General features: G+C 30.9%; 2 protein-coding genes across 2 annotated transcripts in view; both read right to left on the bottom strand.

Moving 5' to 3' along the window:
• The window catches only part of LOC149476574 (uncharacterized), a 53,794-nt gene extending 45,402 nt beyond the window's left edge, over window positions 1–8,392 (bottom strand). Inside the window, exon 1 of the mRNA XM_089711739.1 lies at window positions 8,008–8,392. Within this exon, the coding sequence (XP_089567865.1) occupies window positions 8,008–8,185 (178 nt within the window). The 5' untranslated portion in view covers window positions 8,186–8,392. The remainder of the gene's footprint in view (window positions 1–8,007) is intronic.
• A 1,363-nt stretch (window positions 8,393–9,755) lies between these two features.
• LOC149476573 (uncharacterized) lies at window positions 9,756–11,637 on the bottom strand. The gene is made up of 2 exons (XM_089711701.1): window positions 10,341–11,637; window positions 9,756–10,186 (listed from the first exon to the last, which is right to left on the bottom strand). Exons 1-2 carry the CDS (start codon window positions 11,472–11,474, stop codon window positions 10,097–10,099), a joined length of 1,224 nt encoding a protein of 407 aa, XP_089567827.1. The 5' UTR covers window positions 11,475–11,637; the 3' UTR covers window positions 9,756–10,096.
• Window positions 11,638–14,738: the final 3,101 nt, after the last annotated feature.

Here is a 14,738-nt window from a genome sequence, read left to right as displayed (position 1 = left end):
TTATTTAAACGATGTAAAAACCCGTGTTTAGGCATAAAAGGCTTCATATTCATCTGTTATTAATATTAAAACGTTTATCTTGTTAAACCAGCCGCCATGTTTATTGATTAGAAGTCAACCGGTTTTAGCACCGGCACTTATAACTTTCGAAGTACAAGGAATTTTTTAGCATTATTTAATTGCTAACAAAACGATTATTTTATTCCCTCGACCAAGAAAAAATAATAATAAATACGCGATGACATAAGCTGTCACAACAATGCTGAACAGAATTAGTATTTATAGTTTACTAGATTTCCGCCCGCGGCTTCGCCCGCGTTTTCAAAGGAAAACCCGCATAGTTCCCGTTCCCGTGGGATTTCCGGGATAAAACCTATCCTATGTGTTATTCTGATGTATAAGCTATATTGTGGTAAAGTTTCATTCAAATCCATTCAGTAGTTTTTACGTGAAAGAGTAACAAACATCCATACATCCATACTTACAAACTTACAAACTTTCGCCAAAGATGCTTTTATATTTACAGTTTTATCCAAATGAAAGTAATTAATACTATCTGTAATTTTAAATAACCTTGTTTTACTATTTAAAAATAGCATACAATATTCACGCGTTTATGGCGATCTTTATTTCCCACATAAAGCTGCCATTCAAGAAGTCGACATGTGACAGTTATTACACCTACTTCTTAAATTCCTCCTTGGTGCAGGCACGGGGATATCCATTAAATCCTCGGACATAGCACAAAACACTGGCAAATCATACACTATATCACTAAAACTGAATTGTGTACGAGGCTATCACTGATAAGGCTTATCACGAATCTATTTATCGATACATGAACTTGAATAGAGCGTCAATAAAGGTGATCTTAAATAGCAGCATAGATCATGTTTTCAGATTATATTTTGATTATTTTTGTACTGATAGAATGTGACGTGCTCAGTAATAAGAAGAAAAAGAAATTTCAAAATAGGTATAATAAAGGAAAATCTTTCAAATAACTTGTTTTCATGATATTTTCTTTTTATAGGAGGAGTTTTCCTATCACCAAAAATAATTTTATATTCCTACTCTACAGATAATTAAGGTACTTTATGTTTCTTCTTTCTTTGAATTAATTTCCTTTATAAAAGAAAACGTATCCTTGTGAAAGAAAAATTTAAAATACGAATAAATTACACGACTATCGGTTACCTACTATGTAAACTTCCCGATTTCACCTCTTTTGAATACGTCCGTTTTACGTTGTATCCGGTTTTTAATTTTATTATCCGACTGTATCAGAAGGAGGGTAATGTTTTCGAGCCTATGATAGGTATGTTACTATGTACTTATAAAAATGGATATCAATTTTTACATAGTTTACTTACAATATCAATTCTCAATATTTTTGTAATTATAGCAACAAAGATCTAACAAGGATCTTGTAAATACATATTATTTAAATTAACGAAGAATAATATAATAATTTATTATGTTTCAGACTAATTTAATCATGTACATAAGATTAGAAAGCGTTCATTTACATTAATAAGGATTTAAAAATAATTACGTAAGTACCTACATAACTATAAAATGTTGGAATAAGATAATATTACCATATTATGTTTAACATGTTTTAATATTAGGTACTATAGGTAGGTTAATATAGTATTTCTTTTCGCATATTCGATGTTTTTAATATTCATAATGGCATAAAAAATTAACTCCGGCACAAACGTTAAAAGAGACTGGACTTGTTTATTTCAACTAGTTATTACTTTTTAAACATTATTTATGTTTGCTACAAAAATGGTAGATATTACAAATTAACAACAGTGTCAAATTTATTGGATATTCCGTTACGATTTGTTATTTAATAGCTCTAATGGTAATTAGACCTTGGCATGAAAATATTATGTTAAAGTAAGTATTGTTTTATTGGATACAGAACCAAAATGTATTATGAATAAAAAACTTAATTTTTTCAATACCCACTTCGATATACCTAACATGTTCAAAAGGATTTTTTATACGTATTTCATTGAGCGAAAAATTAGGTACCTATTTAAAGTTAAGATGTTCTGCTATTGTGTTGAATTTTTAGTGCATAACACGAACAAAATAAGTTATCAAGTAAACGTATTTCGGAATACGTATATTAAAATGATTGCCAAACATTTTGTTATTTAACATTACTCTTCTTTTTTTCTAAAATAGACACCATTCCTAATATCAACAGTTTAAAGTACTTACCTACATATAGGTATAAGAACCTTATAAGAACCATATAATATAAGGAACTTCATATTTAATTTTTATCTTTAAAATCGAATTTAAACTAAATTTTGTATTTTTCACAAAAATCAGTTAACGAAACATGACGTTCCAAACTATCGAAGCAAAAAAACAAACACACCATGATAAGTAGATATAAAAAAGAAAGTGAAAACGTATGTTGACACAACATTCACTTGATTTCCACTTATTGTCATGTTACTTTCATTATGCCATTACCTCTATGCTATCTATGGTATCGCTTTTTCATTCAATTGATCATTAAAAACGCGATTTTAGGGTTCCGTACCGAATGTAATTTTTGTTTAAACTTACACAGGAGGAACGCTGGTTCAAGAGCTTCTGTAGTTTATGTATATAAAATTTTGTAAGCTTTAATGTTTTAGCAAAATACATATTTTTACTATAAGATATAAAAAGCAGTAATAGTACTGTGACTTTGTTATCTGTCTGACTCGCACTTGACCGATTTTTTATCTATCAAACGAGAAACGAATCATGCAAAATCCACTAATTAAATCGTTATTCAACTTTCTAAAACTTAATAAACACAAAAAAGGCGCGAAATTTAATCATTTTTTTGTGACAGGAAATGATTTTGAATCTATCATACTTATGTTTCAAATGTAAAATTACAAGACTTTTTAATGCTTCATTCGATAAAACATGCTCGATTATTATTCATACTTATAAACTTCCATTTCTCGAACATGATGACATTTTTTATTGAACAAGATTTTTATGTACATTTCTCTCAACATTACCATAGTAAACTGAATAAATCCAGAACATTTGTATGTAATTACTCTAAATATTAAAAAAAAAACATTCAACGACCTTAAAAATTACATAATTTGCAAACTAGGCCACAATTTGGCGATATTACCTAACTTACTCGGAAACGCATATTTTCCATCTTTTGCGCACTTATGGAAATTATGTTAGTGCAAAAGAGATAGTAAATGTATTTAATAACATTTTTTATTACACTTAATCTTTACTAAGAACACGGATATTAGTAATTTGAAAGTTATTACCGTCATTACTAATGTTTTAATGGCATAATTTTATGTTTTATTTCAATTCAGAAACGTCGAGTTATGTACGACTTGTACAAGTGATTTTATTACAAAAATATATGAAATAATTGAAGTGTAATTAGCATTACACTAACGTAATATAGGGAATGTATTCGAAATTAAGAGAATAAAACTGTCACAAAGGAACTGTTCCAATTCGTCCAAAAATCTCTAAAAACTAATACCAAATATTTTGCTAAGATGTCTGTTGAGCTATAATAAACCGTGTACCTATATGCTGTGATGTTTTTTCCTTCTAAAGAATTTACATACAAGACTGCTTGTGACTGACAGGTCAACCTTGCTTTTATACATCCATCAATGATGTCATACATAAATCATTGTTGGATGTAAAATATTAAAAACAAAGTTATTAAACACAATACTTATGGCCAGTTTCAGTTTCTAGATGTTTTGTTTTGCTTAAATATTAGTAGGTACAGTAGGCGCTTGCTAATCCGGCACCGGCAATTTTTCCTCTATGCCGGATTGTCGGAAATGCCGGATTATCGAATTAGTATAGGAAATAAGACTTCATATTTAAGTTGTATTTATTATATATTAACTATATTCATAGTAAGTTGAATTTATTATAAAAAAAATACATAAATTAATTAAAATATTAATTAATTATGTATTAAAATTACATATTAGGTTCATCATTTGTGACGTTTTCGTTCAGTAATCCGGCGTTAAGCTATTATATGTAAAATGCCGGATTATAGAGCGGGCTGTCTGAGTCCCGAAGTGCCGGACTACTGAGCGTGCCGGATTGGCGAGCGCCGGATTATCGAGCGCCTACTGTACTTGTATAAATAAATACAGCTTCTGTCAGTAATTAATGAATGTCACCTACCTACATAAAAAGTGTTGAATAGGCTATCAGTAGCTTAATCAGCAAATGGTGAAACAAGCTTCTATATTCATAGGTTTATTCTTTTAATTTGACATGACCGATGACGTCATTACTACTCATCGTAAAAACATGAACAACGTAATACATTTTTTTTTATTTCCATGAGAAAATAAGTTGTTCATACAGTAGGTCTACTTAAAAATTTAAAAGTCAATCGCTATATTATAATTTTAAGATTTTATGTAAGTATGTTGGTAACATTACCTTTAGTATAATTCGATCTTTAATATGATAATGATTTTCAACGGGTTTATAATTTTTATTTTTTAATATTCAAATTCGCGAAAAAACTTTAGCTAGGCAACATTTTTAAACATCCTTAACTATAGAAAACCTGTCAACTAGGTACATAAACTTGCATACTCGTTAGGTACAACAACTAACAAATCATATAATTTTTAGGTTAGATATAATAAACCAAAACCACATTAAAATTAATATTCAACCAACGTGTCACAGCTGATCATAATCTCTAGTATAATATTTTATATCTGTGGTACAGACTTACATAATTTCGACATAGTGAAAGTGAAGTCGTCAACATTAGCAACGATTCATATCTATTTATTTTAAATTTCACAGATCATGCATATAAAACATGCATTTGTTACGTGAATACGATAAAGTGTGCGAACTTGTTTTTAGCGAGATAAATTTCTCATATGACTATCTATTCATTCTTGGAAGTAAAATGTACGCATATTCTTTAGTATGAAAGCATTTACGTGTTAGCTAAGTCTTAATATATTATATGTAGGTAATTAATTGGTAACAAATGTACCGTCAGCAGCTGCAGTGTATCAAATAGATAGAGTAGTGGAAATAACTACTCTACTCATATACCTATTATATAATCCGTTTGAACTAAAAATAGGAAAGTCAATGATCTCTAGGTATGTTTAAGATGTCACTTGGAAAATATCATGTCCTTTTTGCACACAATTTTTGCATATCAATAGCTATGCAAAAAGGGTTAGTATACATTGTTTGCCTCTTATAAGTCTTACTGCTTAATTAACTAACTTCGATTTTAGATTCGTTTGAATCAAGTTTGAATTAACAGCTATGACGTCACAATATTGCGCTTGATCGATCCTATTTTTATTTATCGCCTAATTGTTTATTAGCTAAATGAAAACAGATTAACATAGCAATATCTGTGGCAATATGGTATAGTTACCTACATAGTGAAAACGCGGGATTTCTAAACACAATGCGAGTAATCCTATCCATTGAAGTCAACTCAATCCCGTTATAAAAAGCGATATTGTAACCGACCACGTCCTGCTTTCAAACTGTCCCCAGTGTAATATACATATTTTGCAAACAAACTAATTCAGGAAACGCAGGTGTAGCCATGATCAATTGCAATCGTCAAATTAAAATTAAAACTTTCATAAGAACTTTATAACGTCAATTTAAAAAGATATTTTATTTTCGAGCAGCATAATAATATAATATTATATCTAGTTAGCGTTAGCTACTATTAAGTATTCTGTGATAGGTATACCTAATTACCTACCTACCTACCTACTACTACCTTACCTAGTTTTAATTTAGTTATGAATCATAAACGTAATCATTAAATTCCCCTAATGGTCAATATAATAATCGATCTATAAAACTTGATAACCAATTTGATACTTATTCTTCACGAATCTGGAAATTTAATACGACGCGACGCCTTCCAAATAATTTTTCATCTTAAGTAGGTATTTATATGACATGTTATAGCACAGTAGAAATAATATTGTAATACTGTGGTTATAGTCTGTGGTTATAGTATACAACCATGATCTAGAAATTTCTTATTTTTCTAGATAAACTTTTATCTTATCTGTCAATCTCACACGTACGTTAGGTCGGTAACCTGTGTTAAGTATCTTTATGTAGGTATCAAAACTAAGGATATGATTCTACCCCACGCATATAGGTACCTAATAAGACTATATTTTAAATGGTTCTTTTGCTATTGAACAATTATTTAAAGATTAACTTTTAGATAACAAGAAACGAAATAGGTAGGTCTTGTAAGCACAGAGTGCTCATAGACAATTCGATTTTTTTCTACGATAATTTTTAAGTGTCCATTTATCCAGATTCTAAGTTCAAATCACCAAACAACTGTTGATAACAACACTCATTAACATAAAAAAAAAAAAAACTAAATCATTATTATCATTTTAGGCGTAAATACTGGACATTCGCCTTAATCCGTCTAAAATTTATCGTAAATTTCGGTGCTATAGAGTATAGTCCATAGACTAAAGAGGACGAATAAAAGAAAAAACTAAATTCCTTATCTGTTAGGTCATAAAAAATATAATACAGGATTTTAAAAACAATCCACATGCACCGAATTAATGGTTTTGTATAAGTATAGGTTAAGCTATACCTCAATAGGATTATTGAATACTTTACGGGATTATAGGTTATAGACTATTCACTATAGAGATATCTCCTAATTCGTGCAATTTCGTATACCTAAGTAGGTACATAATTACTTAGGTATAAATGGGTTATTTCGAGTGTTAAGCAGAGTGTTAAGCATTAGGTTCTTTATGTATTTTTTTTATTTATGGAATAAGGCATCATAAGAATTATAATAGGTAGGAATTATATGTTTGGTGATTAAGAAAATTATTTATCGTTATGTAGGCAGATGCTTACGTGGGTACTTATAGTCAATAATTATTCTTATTTTTAACCGAATAAGTAACGCTTAGTTTGTTAATTTTAAGATAACTTTCAATTAAAAAGTAATAAACACAATCTTCACAGCTTGCAAATACCTAACTAGAAATAAAATTAGGTCCTCAAGTCGAGTAGAAATCGCAGTACCTAATGTGATGTAAATTATTTCTAGTCCAACAACTTCAATGCACTTACTGAGAGTGTCATTCAATGGTATGTAGATTGTGCACATATGCAGTACATATATAGAATTTTATGTATGTGTTCAAGTTACTTTCACAAAACTAGACGTTAGTTAGAGATAAGATACCTACGTTTAAATAAAAATGCGAGCTTCAAACTTGAACGTAAAATGAATTGTTATTTTACGATATTTAATCATATCTTTCCTATTTCGCAGGTACCTACCTAAGTACCTAATTGATAGTGTTATTCAATTAACATCCAAAAGATTCAAATTAAAATCAGTAGGACATCGTCTTTTGTAAATAAAGACACGTTTTTTTCGGGTCAGATAAGAAACTAAATTACGGTCAAGTTTTTTGCGCGCTATTGCGTTGAACGAATGGACTCCTTTTACTGGTTAATAATATTCATTGAATTAACATAAGGTGTCATTGCGATGCAGATTGCAGAATGACATAAGCGAACGTGCAGGTAGCTATTCATTATTTCCATGTAGGTACATAAATCTCAGACAATCGTTGTTTATTGGTCACTCTAGCATAATAAGTATGCGAATCGGTACCTAAGTAATAGGTGCCCAGTTACTGTTCGGTGGATTTTTATTTATATCCATAAAAGTACATTTCAAAGTACGACCTCTGATATTATATTCAACACGCCCAGATAAATCCACTTTCCACTATAAATTATTATCTTAATTTGAATATGCAACGTACGTGATCATAAAATCCGGATACCTTCCCAAAAATGCCGTTGAAAAGGTCAACGCATTCAAAATTCGAGTTTTGAAACGCAGGTCGCATCTTTCCAAATTGCCGCGGGGCGTTCGTATAAAAAATAACTGCCTCTTACCTTTGCGAGATTTCCAATACAATTTTCTGAAATAATACACCGCAACGAGAAGCAAGATTGCCGCTAAGAATGCACCGATCGCTGCTCCTGCGACACTGCCAGCTCCAAAACAATCTTGTTGACCAAAAACACTCGGCAGAACTATCGTCACAACAAACAAATATAATAGAACACCCATTTTTTACACAAATAACATCACTATTATGGCACAAATGTTTAAAATTCACATAACGTATTATTGCATAGTTTGAATTTAAAAGTTTGAATTGGAACGTAAACTTTTTTAGAACGCAACGAGTAAAGGCGTGCGCCGCGTCAGCCCCGCGCGGTCGACTGTGGTGTTGCGTTCTATGTAATTTTGTCGGTTTGTCGTTTTCGTTGAATCTTGGATCGTAGTGAATAGACTGTGATTGTAGGACATGGATCGTGTATGGTAAACGTGTTTGACTGCGAAGTGTGCTGTGTGTGTGGAGTTAGCGAGACTATAAATTTTACTATCATATTTGTTAACCGAACAGTGGCCAAGGACATAAATGATTATATGGATAAATGCAGATTTATACATCGTCTTAGCCACAGACATATTCTTAATATGTACATATATATGTATGTGGTCTTAGCAATGGGTAATGTATCTTGATATAAGAATAAGATTGACTTTAACTCATTCATGAAACGGTTATTTTTAAATTATGTAGGTATAAAAAAAAGTTTTTGCAAAATACTACTGATCCCTTATCTTCACATGTCCTAAGTCTTCTGTGAAACTACAATATAAACATTAACAATTGCTATTTGCTAGACACTCAATATTCATTTCAAACGTAATTGAATAAAATGGCGTAAAAATAGTAAACGTGACATTACATACTACGTATACAAGTAATATAAATGCAAGACCAGCCAGCAAAACGCACACACGCACTTGTATACATCTTGATTCAATCGCAGGTGTAGTAGTTTGATTACGCATACATACAAACGGGAGATAAAATCGTCATTAGTAGGCTTTACATACACCTACAACTTTAATTACTGTAGTCTTCTAATAAAGTGTTATTTTTAACTGAAGTTGAAGTTAAATTGAAGGTTCTTATTTCGTAACGTAACGTACCTAATAGCTTACCGCCCGCTTTGTCTAAAACCTAATATATTATATAGACCGTACTAAAACCTTCCTCTTGAATCACTCTATCTATAAAAAAAAACTGCATCAAAATCCGTTGCGTAGTTTTAAAGATCAGATATGAGATAAGCGAGCATACAAAGGGACATAGGATAGAGAAAGCATTAATGCGTCTTTGTTTTATATTATGTAATGATACATATTTACAATTATTATTATAGCATTAGGCAAGAAGCTTACTTGGTATTAGGTATACCTAGGTATTTGCTGTCATAAACCTCGAATGATTTGTGTTATATGTTATTTATATACATTTTCATTTATAATACCATTGAAATCTTTTCTGGTAGAATAGCACCCTAAAACAGATTACATCTAGCTTGCACGCCTAAGCTTGTCAGGTAATTACCTGGTTTTCGTATTACCATCAGGAGTTTGTTTATGGTACCTATATACATATAGGTCATATAAATAAAACAAGGAAATGGTCTCACATTTTTAATTTAGTACTAAAACAACATAATAATAATCATTTCATAACATAAACTTAATATTTAGTAGGATACTGACTAGTCAAATTGCAAATTAAAACCAATAAATAAAGATAAGGTTTCTAAAATATATTTTACACATTAATGTGCGATTTTTTGTGACATTTTTCAACAATTTAATAAATACGTAAAGATGTATTTGCCTCTAAGGAAAATGAAATAATTTAAAAGTTAAATTATTTTTATCACAATTTAAAATATTTTTAATTCATGAAAAAATATTATAATTAATGCCTTCCTGGCTATCAAAATTCAATGTTAAAATGTATAAAAGCTATTTGTATTATAAAACTCACTAGGTTCTTAAAATTCTAGTTAAACTAGATTTTTTTTTCTAGAAATCAAATTGCTACACAACAATTAATAAAAACAACAAATTTTCCCCCTGTTCAAAATAATAAAATATCTTCTGTTATGAAACTTGCAATCTCTCCTTCAATTTTTGTAATCTTTTGTACATGTATAGTTTGTTGCTTGTAAATGTATTTTTCACTGGCTGTTCCTGAAAAAAAAAATTAAAATTAATTTTATGCTTTGTCAGCATATGTTCATAAAAAATGTAGAATATTATGTTTAGGATACATGCATGGACCATAAACATTTGAAACATATGTAAAGTAACTATAATAATTGTGAATAAAATTAAAAATACTTACATGAGGGAAAAATGTGACTTCAATCAAATACAATTCAAAAAATGTTGCCGCTGCAATCATGGGTCCAGCCTTTCTTTCATAAACATCCAATTGCACAGGAAATTTACCATCTGGCAACTCGGCTAATGTTTCAAAAATGGGTCTAGTTGCTTTTTTCTGACTTGACAATCTATATAGCAGTATGCTACCATTCCTTAGCCCAATTATCACAAAATCAATATAAAAAAACAATGCTGTTATTGGCGGGAAATCTAAATACAAATGCTGATAGTCTTCCGTTTCAATTTTAAACAAATTTCTTGAGTAACAAATGAAATTCTTGTCATCTACCGCAGTTATATTCTTGATATGTTTTATCCATTCTACCGGACAGTTTATTATTCTCTCTTGTATCGAGTTATCTTGTAAGATATTAATTATTTTACCACAGTCCGTAAAAAGATGGATTACTTCATTGTTAAATTGTATTTCTTTTAAATCATATGCACAGTGTAATAGCAATTTAGGTGTAAGCTCTCTACATAATAGATTACATTTATAAACATCTCTGTTATTGTAGAAATACAAGTAATCACCGTTCAATACAAAATTATCAGCTTTATAAAATGCTTCAGTTGCATAACTTGGATCAATCACAGTTCTTTGTATGAAAATACCAGATTTAATTTGGATAACTGTCACATAATCACTGTTCCATATTTTCAAGCAATTTATATCAGATAACGCCACAGGAATATACTTTAAAAATGCCGCGTCGTAAAAAAATGTTCCTTTCGCATCCTTCAATGGTATGACCCCATAATTAATGTCCAGCAGGTGCGATCTATCGTGTAAATTGAATTTATAGAACTCTTTTATGGTTTTCTCGTAAGATGAAATATCGGACCACAGTTTTAAGTTTCTGTAAATGTGATACCAGCCGACTGTATCGCCACTTTTTCTCTTTGCTATTTTTGAAGAATTTCGGAATTCCTTGAAACACATTTCTTGCCAAATTATGTCAGTCTCATCGATAGCTTCTTTCCACTGTTTACACACTCTTCTACATCTTGCTAAGCTGTTTCCATCTATTTTAATAAGTATTTCTGTGAATGTCTCTATAGGCAGTGAATTAATCGATATATTTTCACTCATATTCAAATAATCGAACAAAATACGTTTCAAGCTGAATGTATTCTATGGTAGCCTCTCGCTTTTTACATTTATTTTTGTTTTAAGTATCAACTTGTTGTAATAAAAAATAAATTAAAATTTTCTATACTTTGTCCTGATAACTCGTGATTTTGACATGTTTGACCTTGACTGCTATGTTGCCAGCACAGAGTAAGTAATATATCCCTCTTGCCAGTAATATTAAAAGCTTACTTATGTATATGATTATAATATATTTTATCTTAAAATAATGTTTTCCATATTATGATATAACTCCCTTCATAGTATAATTAATAAATATGTTATCAAACTATATAGACATAATTTTTGAAGCTATCGAGTTAGTAAAAAAAAAAAATATTTGAATTGAGAACCAACTTCCCTCGATTTTGGGAACTTTGGATGAAAAGTGGAATTTATCAGTTTTCTTAAATTTTTTCTTTCCTTGGTTTTATCATTTATGCTTTTGTGTTTTTAATATTATGGAATGTGTCTGCAAGTTAATCGAAGCTTTTAATCGTGGAGGTGGAAGGTATGTACATTCACATTTGTAAATAATAATTGTACTAGTTTAAAATTTTAGGAGAGTCAGTATAAAATTTTACTTTGATATGTCACTTAGGTATAGTTAAAAGTCTTACCAGTTCTTTAAACACACTGAAAAATAAATAATAAGGAAATAATAAAAAGAAACACAATATTCAGGTATCAACAATAACTTTATTTAGCATCAACAACAACACAATATTCAATGTATAAACGAAATTATAATTTGCATGATACATGATTTCATAAAATAAATAATAATCATCAGTCACATAGAAATTTACTCAGGAATTCAAATTTATTGCGTATAATATATAGCGGCAAATTTATTTAGCGCTGGCCTGAAGCTGTGCAGAAGTAAAAAAATAATGTATCTGAGTTGAGTAAGAATCGTATTTCATTTGATAGCATTTTATAAATCCAAATAGAAACGCTCATGATTAAAACTTTTGAAAATTAAAATAACGCGTCAGTAATAAAAAAGAGCGTGTGTGCTCATGTCAGAAGTAAAACTTCTTTGGCAAGATTCAAAGACACCAAAATCGTCGCCTTACTCCATGACGCGACCTTGCAATTCTACTCTCACCGCGCGTAAGGAAGTTTCAATTCAAAAACAATATCTAAAAAAACGTATATTACCCGCCCTATCATTGCATCTATACATAATACATAAAATGTGCATACTTATATTTAATGTAATAGTTTACATATAAATGTTTTATATACTAAAAGTAAAAACACTTATAACATACACCCATATGGACAATAAAGGCAGGCAACACTGAAAGTCACTGAATTTAAAGTTGCCAGAATAATGTGACAAATAAATTGCTCACAACGCGTCGTGGTCATAACTGTAAAAGATTTAGAGCTAGCGCGCACGAGCAACTTTGTCTCCGCAACTATTTTGTCTCTCCCACCTATGGGCTAGTATGAAAGTGCACGCACGTAGCGACCCATACAAATTGATGGGAGAGACAAAATAGTTGCGGAGACAAAGTTGCTCGTGCGCGCTAGCTCTTACATGCCATATTGTGAAATTATTAATGCTACGGTTGTATAATGTAAACGCTCACGTCATGTGACAATCATAGAAAGACATAAAAATGCGTGCCATGACCACGAGTCACGACGCGTTCTGGCAATGAAGAAAAGCCATGACGCGTTCTTAACATTAATTGGTTTACCGTAATTCGACGGACAGACTTTATTATTTGAAACAATTTTAGGTTCATAATTATAATTATCGATTCGGGTCGGTGGTTTACACTTTACAGTAAATCTATGAGCGGCCGTACACGGGCGGCTCGAGCAGTAAACGGCTGAGCGACGTACACGGACTGCTCGAGCGGTCGGTCGTTGACTGCTCGAGCTGTCGCTACAAACTGCGCAGTTGACGGCTTGAATCGGTCGCAATTGCTCGAGCAGTTCGTGTACGGCAGTGAAAGAATGTCCATAGTTCACCGCGCGGTAGCGGCTTCAAGCCGTCGGTCTCAACTGCTTGAAGCGGTCCGTGTATAGCCACCCTAACATCCTCTTTAATCAACTTTTACAGTAATAACTAATCAACTAAAATTATGTATTAGGATTTTTTTAATATGGTAATTTAAATTTGCTTCCAGTAATAACAATAATTTAAATTTGATTTTACATAAAATAATGCAAACATTTAAATTTAACATACTTTAACACACACAAGGTCAAACATTAAAAAACACAAGAACAGAGGCGGCTCGCCCTAAGGAGCGCTGGTGCAGTGAACTCCCATAAATAATTATAATAAAATCATACTCCTTAATTTCATTATTAATATTAATTATTACTATTTAAAATCAATCGTAATCGTAAAAAACTACTGTCAATACCAATGAATATATCCATCATTCCATCATTCCATACACCTGAATAATACTGTATAAAACAGTAACGCGCGAAGCGGAGCGCTCACGATTGCGCTCCAATGAAAAAATAATTTAGTACATTTCCTAATACGAAATCCAATAGGAGTGAAAGAGAGGGTTTGCCAGTGCCCTGCGCGCGTGAAACAGAAGATTTTCTATGTAAAAATAGCAAAATTCGGAGCGCCGCTCCCACAAACGTTGCCGGTTCGGTCGCTTTAAGTTATAGATATTTTTGCACACCAAAAAGAAAGACGTATGTATTTCCTTTATAAGTAATTTTTTTGATAAATGTACTGCTTTACACCATGTATTTTCAGTGTTTTATTTCAAGTGAACACCCATAAAATTTTGTCACGAGCCGCCTCTGCACAAGAATCACTACTAAATGCTTTATAAACATAGGAATGCTACTTATATCATAAAGAATGCATAAAAATTATCTAAAACTATAAAATGCGGTAAAAGCTGCTTAAATTAGAACTTTAAATATCGAAATTTTTTAACATCAACTAGAAAAACGAGTAAAGAGTAAAAATGTGCGCTCCTTCTTAAAACATACTTAAGTGCGTAAATTAAATTAATTCTTTATTTGATTTACTAGCTTTATTCAATTAAAATAGAGTTGAAAATGCCATATTAGTGAGACGAAAAGAGACAGGAAAATGTGCGAGGCACAGAGCACACTATTTTTCGAAGTTACGTCTATTTTAATTAAATTATGTTTTGTTCAGTTTCAAAGCTTTTATTCCATAAAGCTTCACGAAGCTTAGGCATAAGGAAAATAATTTTATAAAAATAC

The sequence above is a fragment of the Colias philodice genome, chromosome 27 (genome assembly GCF_061535455.1).
Source record: "Colias philodice isolate Cphi_HAF_F1 chromosome 27, ilColPhil1 Martin Lab GWU primary, whole genome shotgun sequence".
NCBI lineage: Eukaryota > Metazoa > Arthropoda > Insecta > Lepidoptera > Pieridae > Colias > Colias philodice.
This window is presented reverse-complemented; position numbering and strand designations above follow the sequence as displayed.

Excerpts from the sequence above, each read along its gene's own strand:
- LOC149476573 (XM_089711701.1), bottom strand. The coding sequence starts at position 11,474 with ATGAGTGAAAATATATCGATTAATTCACTGCCTATAGAGACATTCACA. Across the intron at positions 10,187-10,340 it reads AAGTCACATTTTTCCCTCAT|GAACAGCCAGTGAAAAATAC; the intron begins GTAAGTATTTTT and ends TTTTTTTTTCAG.